Genomic DNA, 15,194 nt, shown 5'->3' with positions numbered 1-15,194 from the left:
CTCTCAATATGGTGGGTGTCATACAGGAAATCATTATTAATATGTGCAATTTTTAAAACATTAAATGCAGCATTTCTGAAGCCTGAACAAGAAGCAAATTAGTCCCAGTTCCCATACCTGAATAAATTCTGCAAATGAGAAATGTTGAGTGATGAAATTATTCAATTTAGTAAGTAAATCCAAATGGGATGAAGCCAGTGGATGATTTAACAACTACTTTACAAACCATCATTACTTTCTGGGTTTGAACCCTAGAGATGTCTACCGCTTGAAATCATCTATCTCTGTCAGGCACTTTCCATTACTAGGTTGCATTTCAGGATAGAGTCACACTCAGGGGTGGACTTTCTGTTCAAATGCAGAACTAATTGGCACTGTTCACTCTAATTGTGAAGGATGGAAGTGGGAAAGTAATAACTCAAAAATTACTTTGTCAATCTAACTGGATATGAACGTAAGCTGGACACTCGCCTTTAAAGGGAGAAAGTATAGAGAAACAAAGAACAAAGAAAAGTACAGCACAGGAACAGGCCCTTCGGCCCTCCAAGCCTGCACCGATCATGACGTCTGCCTAAACTAAAGCCGTATGCACTTACAGAGTCCATATCCTTCCATTCCCATCCTATTCATGTACTCATCTGGTTGCCCCCTAAATACCGCTATCGTACTTGCTCCCACCACCTCCCCGGACAGTGCGTTCGAGACATTCACCATCCTCTGTGTAAAAAATTTGCCTCGCACATCTCCTCTAAACTTTTCCTCATGCATCTTAAACCTATGTCCCCTAGTACTTGACTTTTCTACCCTAGGAAAGAGCATCTGATTATCCACTCTGTCCAAGTCACTTTTGTGAACCTCTATCAGGTCGCCCCTCAACCTCCTTCGTTCTGATGAGAATAAAGCAAGTTTATCCAACCTCTCCTCATAGCTAATACCCTCCAGACCAGGCAACATCCTTAAACCTCTTCTGTACCCTTCCCAAACCATCCACATCCTTCTGGTAGTGTGGTGACCAGAATTGTACACAATATTCTAAATGAGGCCCAACTAAGGTTCTGTATAGCTGCAGCATGACCTATGAATTTTTATACTCATATAGACATTTTACCTGTTGAAATGTCTAGGGATAGGTTTGACTCCCCAGTTAGAAGTCTGTGGGATTTAAGTCATCAAGCTCCTTTGAGCAGTATCCTCAGCCCTGATGCTTTGGTAAAATGTTGCAAGGCAACACACCACCCTTTAGGGAAAATAATTCAGGTAAATGGTATTGCACAGACTACATTACAATCATGATGACAAACTTTGTATGTTTACTGACGTGCATAGTGCCCTGCACACAACAATTTGGACATTTAATCATTACAATAATGTACAGAGTTCTGAGTGGAAGTATAGTTCTTGTCAGCAATATGATGGAAAGGTCACACAAAAAAAATCCTTTGTGCACAAGAAGCATTAAGTAGCTCATTCAAAGGTCACTGAATTCTGTGTTTGAAGAACCTTATTCGCTGTGCTGACATTAGCACCTTTATATTGATCGGTCAAGCTTCTCACTTAGACCTTTAGACAAAGCAAGGTGTTTCACAGCATTGTGGCCCTATATAGATTTCTGGAGAATATATGCTTTGGAATATTCAAACTCGTGTTTTAAGAGAGTTGTATCAAAATTTAATAGTGAATGTCAGTCGCTTTCCTGGTGAAGGAGGGTGTACTTACATGGAAGTTTTGTGGAATGCAGATCCATAGTCCCAATGTGTCAGCTCCTGGTTACAGCTGAGATATTAGGAGGGAGTAAGCAAGTGGAAGCTTGCTGGACATTGCAATATAATCCATGTGCAATGCCATGATGACAAATTATTTAAACATAACTGCTGGGAAGTGTATTAAAATATTTTATCAATGGCCTATGTGTTATCCCTTCATATGTTGTCTGCGTTTCACAGTAAGGATTACTATAAAAAATTAGAAATTTAGAACATAGAAACATGGGCCATTCGGCCCTTTGGGCCTGCTCCGCCATTTGATATGATCATGGCTGATCCTCCATCTCAATGCAATATACCTACCTTCTCCCCATATCCCTCAATGCATTAAAGTCTGTAGAAACATTCAGCTGATTTGATCCAGTGACTTTAAATAATATTGAGAAATACTTTTATCTTTATATGCTTGCATATCTTTTCCATTTTCACATATGAAATCAAGTTCAAATTGGTCAAGGATGGACTTAAGCATCATACTTGGTGCCCATGCAGAACCAGTTCTTTGAGGAAGTGCATATATAATTAACTATCTTGCATGAAACAAGGAAAATGTACACATTAACATTCCATGGACACTGTAAGACACAAGTTGGGTTTCACTGCTTTGAAGTAGTATTCTCAGATTGCACAGATTCTACACTACTGGTCTGAGACTGGAAATGGAAAATGTGAGGCACGGCTGGGAGCAACAGGACCATAATAAGGACTGACCCTGGTGTAAATTGCACACAAGTGGGAGTGATTCTGTACCTTGGAGTATGGTTAGCATGCAGAAAGCCTTTTCACTGATAGGAAAGCAAGAAGGAGCATCCATTTTCTCAAAACATTAAAAATATGTAATACAATTGTGAAATGCTCAGGAGAACCAAAGGAAAATGTAAACATTTCTAAAACCAAAATTCGTACTACTCTGAAGTTAGGTTCCATTTGGTACCCAGCAAAAGAAACACACGAAAGGGCCCTCATTTCACTTAACTTCGGTGCATTCTGAATTTATGGTGACATTCCTGCTCTGACCAAGACCACAAGAAACCACAAAGGGTTGTGAACGTAGCCCAGTCCATCACACAAACCAGCCTCCCATCCAATTACTCCATTTACACTTCCCGCTGCCTCGGGAAAGCAGCCAGCATAATTAAGGACCCCACACACCTTGGACTTACTCTTGTCCACCTTCTTCCATCAGGAAAAAGATACAAATGTCTGATGACTGGACCAATCAGATTTTTGAATGGTCCTCTCATATATTAATTCCATCAGATTTTTGAATGGTCCTATCATATATTAAGCTGAACTTTCTCTTCACCCTATTGTAACTGCAACATTATATTCTGCATCCTATCCTTTCCTTCTCCCTTCGGTATGTATAGTGTATTTGTCTGTATCGTGTGCAAGAGACAACACTCTTCACTGTATCCCAATACTTGCGACAATAATGAATCAAATCACAGAATACTACAGTGCAGAACAGGCCCTATGGCCCATCGAGTCTGCACCGCGCATGAAAGGCCCTGACCTTCCCACCTAATCCATAACCTATTGTTATGGTGTGCCAAGTACTCATCCAGGTACTTTTTAAAGGATGTGAGGCATCCCGCCTCCACCACCCTCCCAGACAATGCATTCCAGGCTGTCACCACCCTCTGGGTAAAAATGTTTTTCCTCAAATCCTCCCTAAACCTCCCACCCCTCACTTTTAACTTGTGTCCCCTCATAATTGACCCTTCAACTAAGGGGAACAGCTGCTCCCTATCACCCTGTCCATGTCCCTCATAATCGTGAACAGCTTAATTAGGTCGCCCCTCCATCTTCTCTGTTCCAGAGGAAACAACCTAAGCCTATCCAACTGCTCTTTATAACTTAAACGTTCCATGGTGAATCTTCTCTGCACCCCTTCCAGTGCGTTCATGTCCTTCCTATAATGTGGCGACCAGAACTGCACACAGTACTCCAGCTGTGGCCTCACCAAAATTCTATACAACTCCATCATAACCTCTCTGCTTTTGTAATATTTACCCCGACTGATAAAGGTGAGTGTGTCATCTGACTTTTTCACCACCCTATTAACCTGTCTTTCCGCCTTCAGAGACCTATGGCCAAACACGCCAAGGTCCCTTTGTTCTTCGGAACTTCCCAATGTCAGACCTTTTATAGTATACTTCCTTGTCAAAGTGCATCACCCCACACACAATCAAAAAAAATTTCACAATTTTAAAGCATTTTATACTGAAACAAAATAGCAATATTTTTGTATATCCCAGGGGAGTTCTCATCGTCATAATTATGCCTTTATTCTACTTTCTGTACTGATGAACACACCAAATTTGTTGGCAAGATGATACAGCTCTTTACAATAACAACATCCACTTCTTGAACAGCGCTGAAGAAAATAAAAATGCTACCGATGACACTTTGTATTAAATAAAGATCCTCTATTGTATATTCAGACACTGTTCTTCTTTGTATAGCGGTGCCTCTTCAAGAAAAATAAGCTAGTGGAATGCTAAAGCACTGAAGATTAAAATAGCAATAAATCGCCTTTTCCAGATAGAAGGCCAGTCTTTGAGGTCTCTTGTCATTCCCATCCAATTGTCTTCCTAAAGAATAAATCTGTCAGCACTGACGCCAACTGGTTCTGTTCAATGAAGAAAATAGAGGTGTCTATGAAATCAGAGCACAGATTGATCTGTGTTGAATGTACTATAAGTATTAGGTCAGATTTTTTGTTCTTTCATGGCCAATTCAATTACATTATTATATTGACTGACTGAGAGTAGAAACCTTTTAGTGTTCCCCTGCAGCTGCTGTTTTCCACAGGCAATGAATGCAAACTATTAAATTCAGTGTGTGACTTAAAAAGGGAACAAAAAGCAAAAGGAAATCAAGCAACATACAGAAAGTGTAAAATGGAAGCAAAAATAAAAATAAACAGATCAAGCGAGTATAAGGAAAGACTGTTGGTAAGAATGGTGGTAGGACTGAAGGCATCAAGTCCTGACAACATCCATGATAGAACTCTGAGAAGTCTTAGAGAATATCACAGTCTGTAACCACAGTCTTTCAGACAACCTTGAATGTAGCAAGTTATGTGAGAAGCTTAAAGGACCACAATGTTCAAGAAGCAAGAAAGGGTTAAACTGATTCAGCTTCTAGAGGTCACAATGCAGAATAAAATTCATTAGTAATATGCTGTGGATGCTGGCGATCTGAAATAAAAGGAGGAAACACTGAAAATGTTCAATAGTTCTGTGAAATGAGAAGTAGAGTTAATGCTTCAGGTCAATGAGAAGCAAACTCATTCTCAATTAGAACTACATCAGTTCATTGAAGATAATTAGTGCAGATGAGTTTGACAAAATTTAAGTGGTTTTTAAGGAAATAATACGAAATGTAGTGAATGTTATACATGTGGATTTTCAACTTGGGACTCAAAGGGGCAATTTAGCATGGTCAATCCACCTAACCTGCACATCTTTGGACTGCGGGAGGAAACTGGAGGAAACATGGAGGAAACCCATGCACACATGGGGAGAATGTGCAAACTCCACACAGTCACCCAATCCCTCCAATTACTTACAATTTACCTGCATACAGCAACACCTGGACAACGTTTAGCCTTGGGCTGATAAGTGGCAAATGATATTTGTGGTATGCAAGTGCCAGGTAATGACCATCTGCAACAAGAGAAAATCTAATGATCTCCTCTTAACTTTCAAAAATATTACCATCACAGAATCCCTCTACAATCAAAAACCTAGGGGTGCCCACTAGCCAGAAACTTAACACGACCTGTGATATAAATACTGTGGCTATTAGAGTAGGCCATATGCTTGGAATTCCACAATGAATAACTCACCTTCTGACTCTACAAAATGTGTCCACAGGCTGGAGTGTGCTAAAATACTGTTCACCCGTTTGGATCAGTGTACTCTAATAATTCTTGGAAACTCAACACCATCCAGGACAAAGCAACCCTTTGATTCACACCCCATCCACCACCTTGGTCCGATACCAATACACAGTAGGAGCAATGTTTGCCATCTGCTTGATGGTAATTGCCAAGGATTCTTCAGGAGTACGTTCCAAACCTGCAATCCTTACCACATTGAAAGACAGGGCAACAGATCATAGACTCCCTACAGTGCAGAAGGAGGCCATTTGGCCCATCGAGCCTGCATCAACAGTCCTACCCAGGCCCTATCCCCGTAACCCCACATATTTACCCTACTAGTTCCCCTGACACTAAGGGTCAATGTAGCATTGCCAATCAACCTAACCTGACACAGTGGCACAGTGGTTAGCATTGCTGCCTCACAGTGCCAAGGACCTGGTTTTGATTCCTGGCTTGGGTCACTGCCTGTGTGGAGTTTGCACATTCTCCTAGTGTCTGTGTGAGTTTTCTTCCACAGTCCAAAGATGTGCAGATTAGGTTGATTGGCCATGCTAAATTGACCCGAGTTTCACAGGGATTAGCAGGATAATTATGTGGCGTTATGGGGATAGGGTGGGATTGTTGTCAGTTCAGGCTTGATGGGCCGAATGGCCTTCTTCTGTAGAGATTCTATGATTCTATTGTCTTTGGAGAAGCATGGGAACAGCACCATCTGAAGCTCCTTTCCAAGTCATACACCATCCTGACTTATCACTATTCCTTCACCATCACTGGAATTCCCTTCCTAACAGCCTTGTGGGTGCAACAGCCTCACTTTTACTGCATCTGTTGAAGAACAAAATTACCCTTCTCAAGGGCAATTAGGGGTGGGCTATAAATGCTGGTCTTGCTAGTGGTGTTCATATCCTATGAATTTATAAAACATTTCTATGTTTACTCAATAGCCCATTATTTCAAGTCGCTTCACAGTGAGATTCCTAGGGATGCCCAGTCAGTGTCTGCAGTTCACTGATGTAACTTAAATGAGACCGAAAGCCCAATATAGGTGAGCCTTGGGTCTGGATTCACAAATGAGGGGGTAGATTGACAGGCAGGCATGAATGAATTTCTCCCCCAAGTATTGAAGAGAATGTGACATTCTTAATAGGAACTTGGATGATGGCCAGTGAAGGGAACAGTGGTTAACAAATGCTTTCAAACTGGAACACTGTATACAATGGTGAACCCAGGAGTCAAGTGCTGGAATCATTACACTTCTCACTATATAAAAATGATCTACACTTGGGTATAGAGAATGCATTATCAAAGTTTGCCAATGACAATATAGAGAACATGATGAATGGTGAAGAGAAATGCAAGCAGCCTCAGGTGACATATAAAGGTTATTAGATTGAACAGACAGACATTGAAAGGAACTTAATACAGAGGAATGTGCGCTGATATTTTGGAGGAAGAACAAAGAGAATAATTACATGCACACTTAATTTTAAAATATTAAAAGGTGTGGAACAATGAGACTTGGATATTTAGATGTGAAAGAAGGAGATCATGTCAATAAAGCAATAAATAAAAGAAAATAGGTTCTGAAGATTTATAAATCAGAGTGTGCACTACAAAACCAATGAAAGTAGGTTTAACCTATACAAATCCTTGGTTAGGCATATTCAAAATATTGCTGCCCTATTTTTTGTAAGGGCATCAAGGCCATAAAGAGAATGCAGAAGAGATTTATTAATGCTATACCAGGGATGAGAATTTTAGTTATAAGCAGAAACTGCAGAAACTGGGCCTGTTTTCATTGCAACTGAAGGTGAAGAGGTGTTATGATAAAGGTGCTTGACAGGTCAAATAGGAAAAGGAAATAAGCTTCACTGACCAGTGAGTTTATAATTAGAAACTGTAAATTTAAGATCATGAGAAAAGAACAAAGGGAGAGGCTAGGAGAATTTCATTTATCCCCCCACCCCACCCCATCCCCCACCACCACCCATTACTGTTAGGATGTGAATGCTCATCAGAATCAAGAATAGCTTTTAAAGGGGGAAAAGAGGACCGGATAATGGAACTAAGTGGATCCCGCTTTCAAATGGTGGTTGGTAAATTGATGGAAAAGGTCCTTAGGGATTGGATTTACGACCATTTAGAAAGATGCGGATTAATCCGGGATAGTCAGCACGGATTCGTGAAGGGCAAGTCGTGTCTCACAAATTTGATTGAATTTTTTGAGGAGGTAACTAAGTGTGTTGATGAAGGTAGGGCAGTTGATGTCATATACATGGATTTTAGTAAGGCGTTTGATAAGGTCCCCCATGGTCGGCGTATGATGAAAGTAAGGAGGTGTGGGATAGAGGGAAAGTTGGCCGATTGGATAGGTAACTGGCCATCTGATCGAAGACAGAGGGTGGTGGTGGATGGAAAATTTTCGGATTGGAGGCAGGTTGCTAGCGGAGTGCCACAGGGATCAGTGCTTGGTCCTCTGCTCTTTGTGATTTTTATTAAGACTTAGAGGAGGGGGCTGAAGGGTGGATCAGTAAATTTGCTGATGACACCAAGATTGGTGGAGTAGTGGATGAGGTGGAGGGCTGTTGTAGGCTGCAAAGAGACATAGATAGGATGCAAAGCTGGGCTGAAAAATGGCAAATGGAGTTTAACCCTGATAAATGTGAGGTGATTCATTTTGGTAGGACTAATTTAAATGTGGATTACAGGGTCAAAGGTAGGGTTCTGAAGACTGTGGAGGAACAGAGAGATCTTGGGGTCCATATCCACAGATCTCTAAAGGTTGCCACTCAAGTGGATAGAGCTGTGAAGAAGGCCTATAGTGTGTTAGCTTTTATTAACAGGGGGTTGGAGTTTAAGAGCCGTGGGGTTATGCTGCAACTGTGTAGGAACTTGGTGAGACCACATTTGGAATATTGTGTGCAGTTCTGGTCACCTCACTATAAGAAGGATGTGGAAGCGCTGGAAAGAGTGCAGAGGAGATTTACCAGGATGCTGCCTGGTTTGGAGGGTAGGTCTTATGAGGAAAGGTTGAGGGAGCTAGGGCTGTTCTCTCTGGAGCGGAGGAGGCTGAGGGGAGATTTAATAGAGGTTTATAAAATGATGAAGGGGATAGATAGAGTGAACGTTCAAAGACTATTTCCTCGGGTGGATGGAGCTATTACAAGGGGGCATAACTATAGGGTTCATGGTGGGAGATATAGGAAGGATATCAGAGGGAGGTTCTTTACGCAGAGAGTGGTTAGGGTGTGGAATGGACTGCCTGCAGTGATAGTGGAGTCAGACACTTTAGGAACATTTAAGCGGTCATTGGATAGGCACATGGAACACACCAGGATGATAGGAAGTGGGATAGCTTGATCTTGGTTTCAGATAAAGCTCGGCACAACATCGTGGGCCGAAGGGCCTGTACTGTGCTGTACTGTTCTATGTTCTATATAAATAACCTGTCCAGACATTATGAGCTGAATGGCCTCCTGTGCTGTAGAGCTCTTAAGATTCTGTCATTCATGAAAATGATTATGGTATATGTGTAATATAGATGTATCTTCATATTCTGGAGTTAGTATCAGGGTGTTTAGACATTTTTCTTTCCCTCCACCCGATCTGCTTTTCTGAAAATTTGAGAAACAGGAAATTTCTCTGGCACTTACGTACTTTTCCTCTCTCTTTGCAGGTCATTCTCGATTAACCATTCTGGACTCCCTGTTTTAATGTCTGTGTACCAGCTGTACAAGAAATGGATCAGATGGATTGTAAACCTTATCAACCACTGCCAAAAGTTAGGTGCGAGATGGAATTGGCATACACAAGCTCTTCTGATGAAAGTGAAGATGGCAGAAGTCCCCACAAATCCTACAATTCGAGAGAAACACTTCATGAATTCAATAAGGAGCTAAGGATGAATTACAACAGTCATAAGAAGGATATCATGCAAACGGTTGAAGAATCCAGACAAGGTGCGTGTGCGATTTTGTGGGCATTTGCTTGCAAATGTTAAATGTATACCTGAATATACAATGCACATCTCTTAATTCTTGTCTGTATCTTCAAATTAAAAGGGGTCAGTGAGTAAGACCATCTGGAATGTGCTTAATTTGATGTTCTGCACATTTCTCAGTTAGGCAGCTTAACCTTGTGTTGTCAGTTTAAAGGACTCTTCACCTGGACTTCAGTTTTTTTTTAGCATTTTCAATCAGATGAAATAGAAAGGTAGCCTGATCTCAAACCCACGTCAAAAGTGGAATTATGAGTTAACCTGATCTCTTTTAAGAGGAATGTGTCATGTTACTATCATTGTATAACATTAATTTTCTACAATCAGGTTCTATAAGAAGATAGTCCATAAATGTAGGCCTACCATTGGTCAAAAATTGTGAAATTTGTGCCAATATATTTTTGTAAGTGCCAGCTATGCAGAATCAATGATTAGTTTAAGTGTTTTGCTGATGATTTAGATTGGAGTCTGCACTTCAAAAGGATCTGATCCTGAATTTACTCAATTGGTTGTCTTTGAAATGTAAGATGGTAACATTTTGTGTTCTGTCACAGTTAGTTATTTTGTAGATCTGAAATATTGTTTATAAGAATCTGCTAATGCAATGGAATCAGACATAATGGGGTGTATTTTACCATCCCACCCATCACGGGAATCGGAGCAGGCGAGGGGCGGACCATGGATAGGTCCATTGACCTCGGGTGGGATTTTTCGGTTTCAAAGCGAGCAAGGCTGGAAATTCCCGTCCATTATGTTTTCCGTGTTTGGTTTTGTATTGAGAAAGACTGAATTTTGAAAGTGATAAGGTTATATGAAAATACTAAAGCAGCTGCAGTGTTTGTTTGTATTTTTGTAGTCTTTCCATGGAGTTTCCTTCATTATATTATGAATATGGTCTGATCTCCCATTCTCTGGATTGTCAGGGACCTGACATAGCCCTACAGTTCTCCATCCCCTCGATGGGACCCATTGGATGTCTTGACCATTAGTTCTGTGGGAATTGCCCAGCAAGTTTGAACTTCCAGTGGGCCAGATAAGCAAGAGACTGCTGATCCCTCTGAAATAGTCTCTGAATCTGGCTTGAAGCAGAGACTTTGTATGGTTCCTAACTTGAGTAGTAATCTAGGAAATGTTAGGTGGAGAAGTCATAATCTAACACCCCCAAATCCCCCTTGACTTCCCCAAACCTCCCTGTGACTTGATCTGATTAACCCCATCACCTGACAACCCCAAACCCTTGACTCCCTCCAACCCAACCTGATGAGTCCTGACCCGTGACTCTTCCCAAGCTGACTACTCCCCAAGCCACTTATCCATTCACTGCCTCTATCGTCCTTGCCGACCTACACCCTATGCAGCTTCTCGCTGCCACCCTTCCCACCTACCACTTTACCAACTTACCACCCTAGCCAGCTATCATTCTTTTGAGCTTCTATCATACTACCTGCCATCCTACCCACACCCAAATACTATCCTAACCAGCTTCGACCTTCCCCTGCTGCCCCCCTTGCCCCCCCCAGCCCTTGCCTTCCTTCTTTTCCTTCTTCACCACTTTATGCAGGCCCCCCCCGCCTCAACCCCCACCCGACTGCTTCTCGCAACCAATCCCCAGGGGGGTGATAAAATCTGGCCTTTGATGTGCACAACGTAATCATTTGTGAAATTTCACATGAAGGATCAGATTTTCATATCCTCCTGGAGTTGGGAATGGGGTTGGGGATCACCAAAACTTTGCTTCTTTCACAGAAGCTTTCCCATATAAAAATTGACCCACACAATCTTGCCATGAATGGAAAGAGGTTCAGGTGAGAGACCAGTTGTGACCCAGCATGCTTGTCCTCTGACATCAGGGTCACCATTGACAACCCCAGGGGAAGTTTATATTTCCTGATTCCTATTGTTTTCATTGGATTAGGCAGTTTTTGGAAGGCTTCTGAAATTTTGACTTGTTTGTGAATTTCGGAATCTTGGGGAAAGCCTACTCAGGATTCAGGAACATCCTGACACATACAAATTGAATATTTTGACAACTTGAAATTCATTATTAGATGCTGTATTCCAAGGTATATGTGTTTTAACTATTGTGATTAATCATAAGTCTCCGTCTTGCTAAAGGAAGTTAACAATTATATTGATCAGCATTATGTAAGTTTTGAGATGCGTTAGACACCTTTTCTCACTTGAAAAAGTGCTACTATGCTTTCAAAGCTATAGAGAACAGTGTTTGGGAACTCTAGTGTTATGATCTGAAGTGATGTAAATGTCCAAGGTGCTTTTTATTTAATATCAAAATATGCTGCTTTAACTTAAGAAATGAAAAGCCATTTGCTTCTGGAATTCTTTGAATGAAGGGCCATTTGATGGAGTTTAGAAGATAATTGAGCTGTCTGTTCTTTCAGTTTCAATGGTTTCCATTTTCTGGGGTTGTAATGGTTCATTTTGACAGCTGAACCCATTATGAATACTTGGCTGTGTTTCAAATTCCAATAACTAGTTAGCTCAGCAGGAGATTAGGTACACAGTTTGATTGACAATTTAAAGGATTATTAAAGGAAAATTCTGTCTTTGATGTAGTTACTTAACAGATATTTGCTTATTTTAACAACTGAATGACCGCTTATGGGAATTTATTTTTTCAATGGGAATGATATTTTTCTATGCAGTATAAATGACAATGTGCTTGATTGACACTTTTATTCGATAGTTAGACGTTTTTCTTTTAAATCCATTTCAAAGGATTTCCATTGTTATTACCTGGCTGCTGAGGACTGACTATACAAAGTGGATACTGAGTTAATGGCTATGAAGGATGCACGTAGGGCATAGAGAGGGCATGAGGATGTCTATCTGCATGATAAGAGGCATGAGTGAAACATAGGGGGTATGAAAGTTCATGAAGGCATTGAGGTATGTGGGGAATATGAAGGAACATGGGGGGAATGAGGAGACATGGAGCAGACATGGAGAATGAGGGAACATGGAGAGGCATGGGGAATATGAGGGGAAATTGACAGGATATGGTGTTGGGAATGGATGTGAGCTGAGGTTTAAGGTGTATAGGAATGAGATGCGTAACTGGAACAATGTCGCAGAAAGTCAAAGCAGGCCTTCTAACTAGCCCACTTCAGCATCCACAGCCTCCAAGAGTCTCTTGGGAGTAGCAAAATCCAAACTCTTCCCACCCATATTTAGAGGAGAGTAAAATATGACAGGCATGGGCAGGGATGACAGTCTTGAGTTACAGACATTGGGAAATGGCCTGGCTCACATTAGTCAGCAAACACTGTTGTGATACACCTTTAAATAACATATTTTAAACTATTGTCCACCACGACCCACCATGAGACAGAATGTGGTGTTTAATCCCCCAGCTCTGTAGATAGAGCAGAGCAGCTGTCCCTGCAGATCAGACTTGTTTTACGTAGCTTCTGAGTACCATTGTATGTATATAATATATATTCAAATAAAGAAGCCACATTCTTATTCTCCCAATCTTTTCATATGATTGCTACATTTGTGCTAAACATAAGAATGCAACAAATGTGAAATTCCAAACCCTATGTGTACTTAGGTTGTTTTCCCCATGCAGCATGGCAGAGCTGTCCATGGTTCTGTTTGCAGTCAGTATGCATCACGCACATACAAATTTACAGCAGAAATCACACAATTTTATTCAGGAACAGGCTGATTGATTTTTCTCCTCCCCTTTACTAAGTGGCACTGAAGTCAGTTTAGCTGGGTGTATAGAGTGGCAGTGTATAGGGTGGACAGGATAATGAGGTCGCAGATGGCAGGGTGGGTAAAGTGGCAGGGTGGTGGGATGGGTCGCAAGCCAGCTGGACAGGGGACGGTATGGTAAGGTGGTAGGGGGCAGGATGTGATGTTGGGTCAGGTCAGGAGAAGTCAGAGGGTCAGGGATGTGTCAGACGGTCAGGGGAGTTGCAGGATCAGACAGCTCAGAGAGTCACAGGGGATTTGAGAGTCTCTGATTTTAACGCAGGCGTTATTGGAGGGTTCCAGACATAGGGGACATACCCATCAGAAATGGAAACTTCCTGGGCAATTCCCACAGAGTCCTTATGTTGGGACTTCCAAGGGGTCCCATAGCGCATCTTCCCAAATACCACCAGGGTTTAGCCATCCAGAGACCGGAAGATTTAGGCCTATTTCTCTCCCTTTGAACTCCTGCACTTCCAGAGTGTGTGAATCCCTATAGTGTTGTTACTGGTGAAGGCATGTATGAACTATCCTTTTGCCAGGATCTATTTTATTTTATTTTCATTTAAAAAGGACCTTGCATCCCTTATAGTCTAGTGGATAAAAGCATAGTCCACATATAACAAGATATACAAACCAGAAGAACTTGGCCTGAATATTTCAGAGAGTGGGGTTTCTGCCACCCAAAGAGTTGGCAAGGAACACATCCTCACTGATGGCATGGTGGCACAGTGGTTAACACTGGTGCCTCACATCACCAGGGAGCCGGGTTTGACTCTGGCCTCAGGTGATTGTCTGTGTGGAGTTTACATGTTTCTTGTGTTTGCGTGGATTTCGTCCGGGTGCTCCAATTTCCTTCCACACTCCAAAGATGTGCAGGTTAGGTTGATTGGCCATGTTCAATTGCCCCTTAGTGTCTGGGCGATTAGTAGGATAATTATGTGTGGCTGGGGTGTTGGGGGAGAGGACCTGGAGTGGAAGGAGGTCCAGCAGCAACTAGACCTTGAGGGGGTGGGGGAGGGGTGGACTGAGAGGTGGAGGACGAGGAGTGGGCATGTCCAAATTTAAAAGGCAACCTCTGTTGGAGGTGATGCCACCCCGTTTCCCGCCTGAGGCCTAATTACGATTATTTTCGGACTTGGGAAGTCCTCCCGCCAGCCTGAAAATTGAGGAAATAATTGGTCACTTAGAGGATTCAATTGGGGCAAAGGCAGGTGGCCTGTTTGAAGCCTTATCCACCCCAGAATAAAATTGCTATGAGGCTGGTATGGGTGGGAACCCTAAGGGAATCTCCCCACAGTCCACTCCAGCCCCCCCCCGCGCCCCCCCCCCCCCCCCCCCCCGCACCCCTCCACCCCGCCCGCTGCCAAAATTCCACTACCAGCGGAGCATGAAATCCAGTTCCTTGCATTTAGTTGTGTGGCAGAAATGGCCTTGCAATTTTAGATGGGGAGTATAGGGGCAAGGGTTCATGATCCAGGTCTTCACCCAAGATCTCAACTGCAAAATGCACAGTAATTAAACTAGTTGATCTGTGGGCTTGGCTCTGCTGGTGTACCCCTACTGATTTGACTGTTTTAGAAATGATTCCGACATGAAAAACACTTGTGAGAGGAAAGTGCCAAAACAAGGGATGGTACACTTGTAGTTTATTTCTTGCTCTTGTCACCCTTTACTTCTTGATGTAGTTACAAGAGTTGCTGACAATTGTGCCCCCAGTCAGAACTCCAAAACTAAATTATTTATTAAACAAATGGTGCCATCAGTTATGAGGAAGCATAACCTTTTTTTTAATGTCATGTGTCACAGGATTTTATGTGACTGG

The 15,194-nt window shown here is 42.1% G+C and overlaps 1 protein-coding gene across 4 annotated transcripts in view; it reads left to right on the top strand.

Moving 5' to 3' along the window:
* The first annotated feature begins 9,394 nt into the window (after window positions 1-9,394).
* tenm1 (teneurin transmembrane protein 1) overlaps window positions 9,395-15,194 on the top strand; it is a 770,685-nt gene continuing 764,885 nt past the window's right edge. For all 4 annotated transcript variants that reach the window (XM_078211359.1, XM_078211358.1, XM_078211357.1 and 1 more), the window contains exon 1: window positions 9,395-9,614. In XM_078211359.1, coding sequence (XP_078067485.1) covers window positions 9,395-9,614 — 220 coding nt within the window. The remainder of the gene's footprint in view (window positions 9,615-15,194) is intronic.

This window comes from Mustelus asterias, chromosome 4 (genome assembly GCF_964213995.1).
Source record: "Mustelus asterias chromosome 4, sMusAst1.hap1.1, whole genome shotgun sequence".
NCBI lineage: Eukaryota > Metazoa > Chordata > Chondrichthyes > Carcharhiniformes > Triakidae > Mustelus > Mustelus asterias.
The sequence above is the reverse complement of the archived record's forward strand: the minus strand, read 5'-3'. Positions and strand labels throughout refer to the sequence as shown.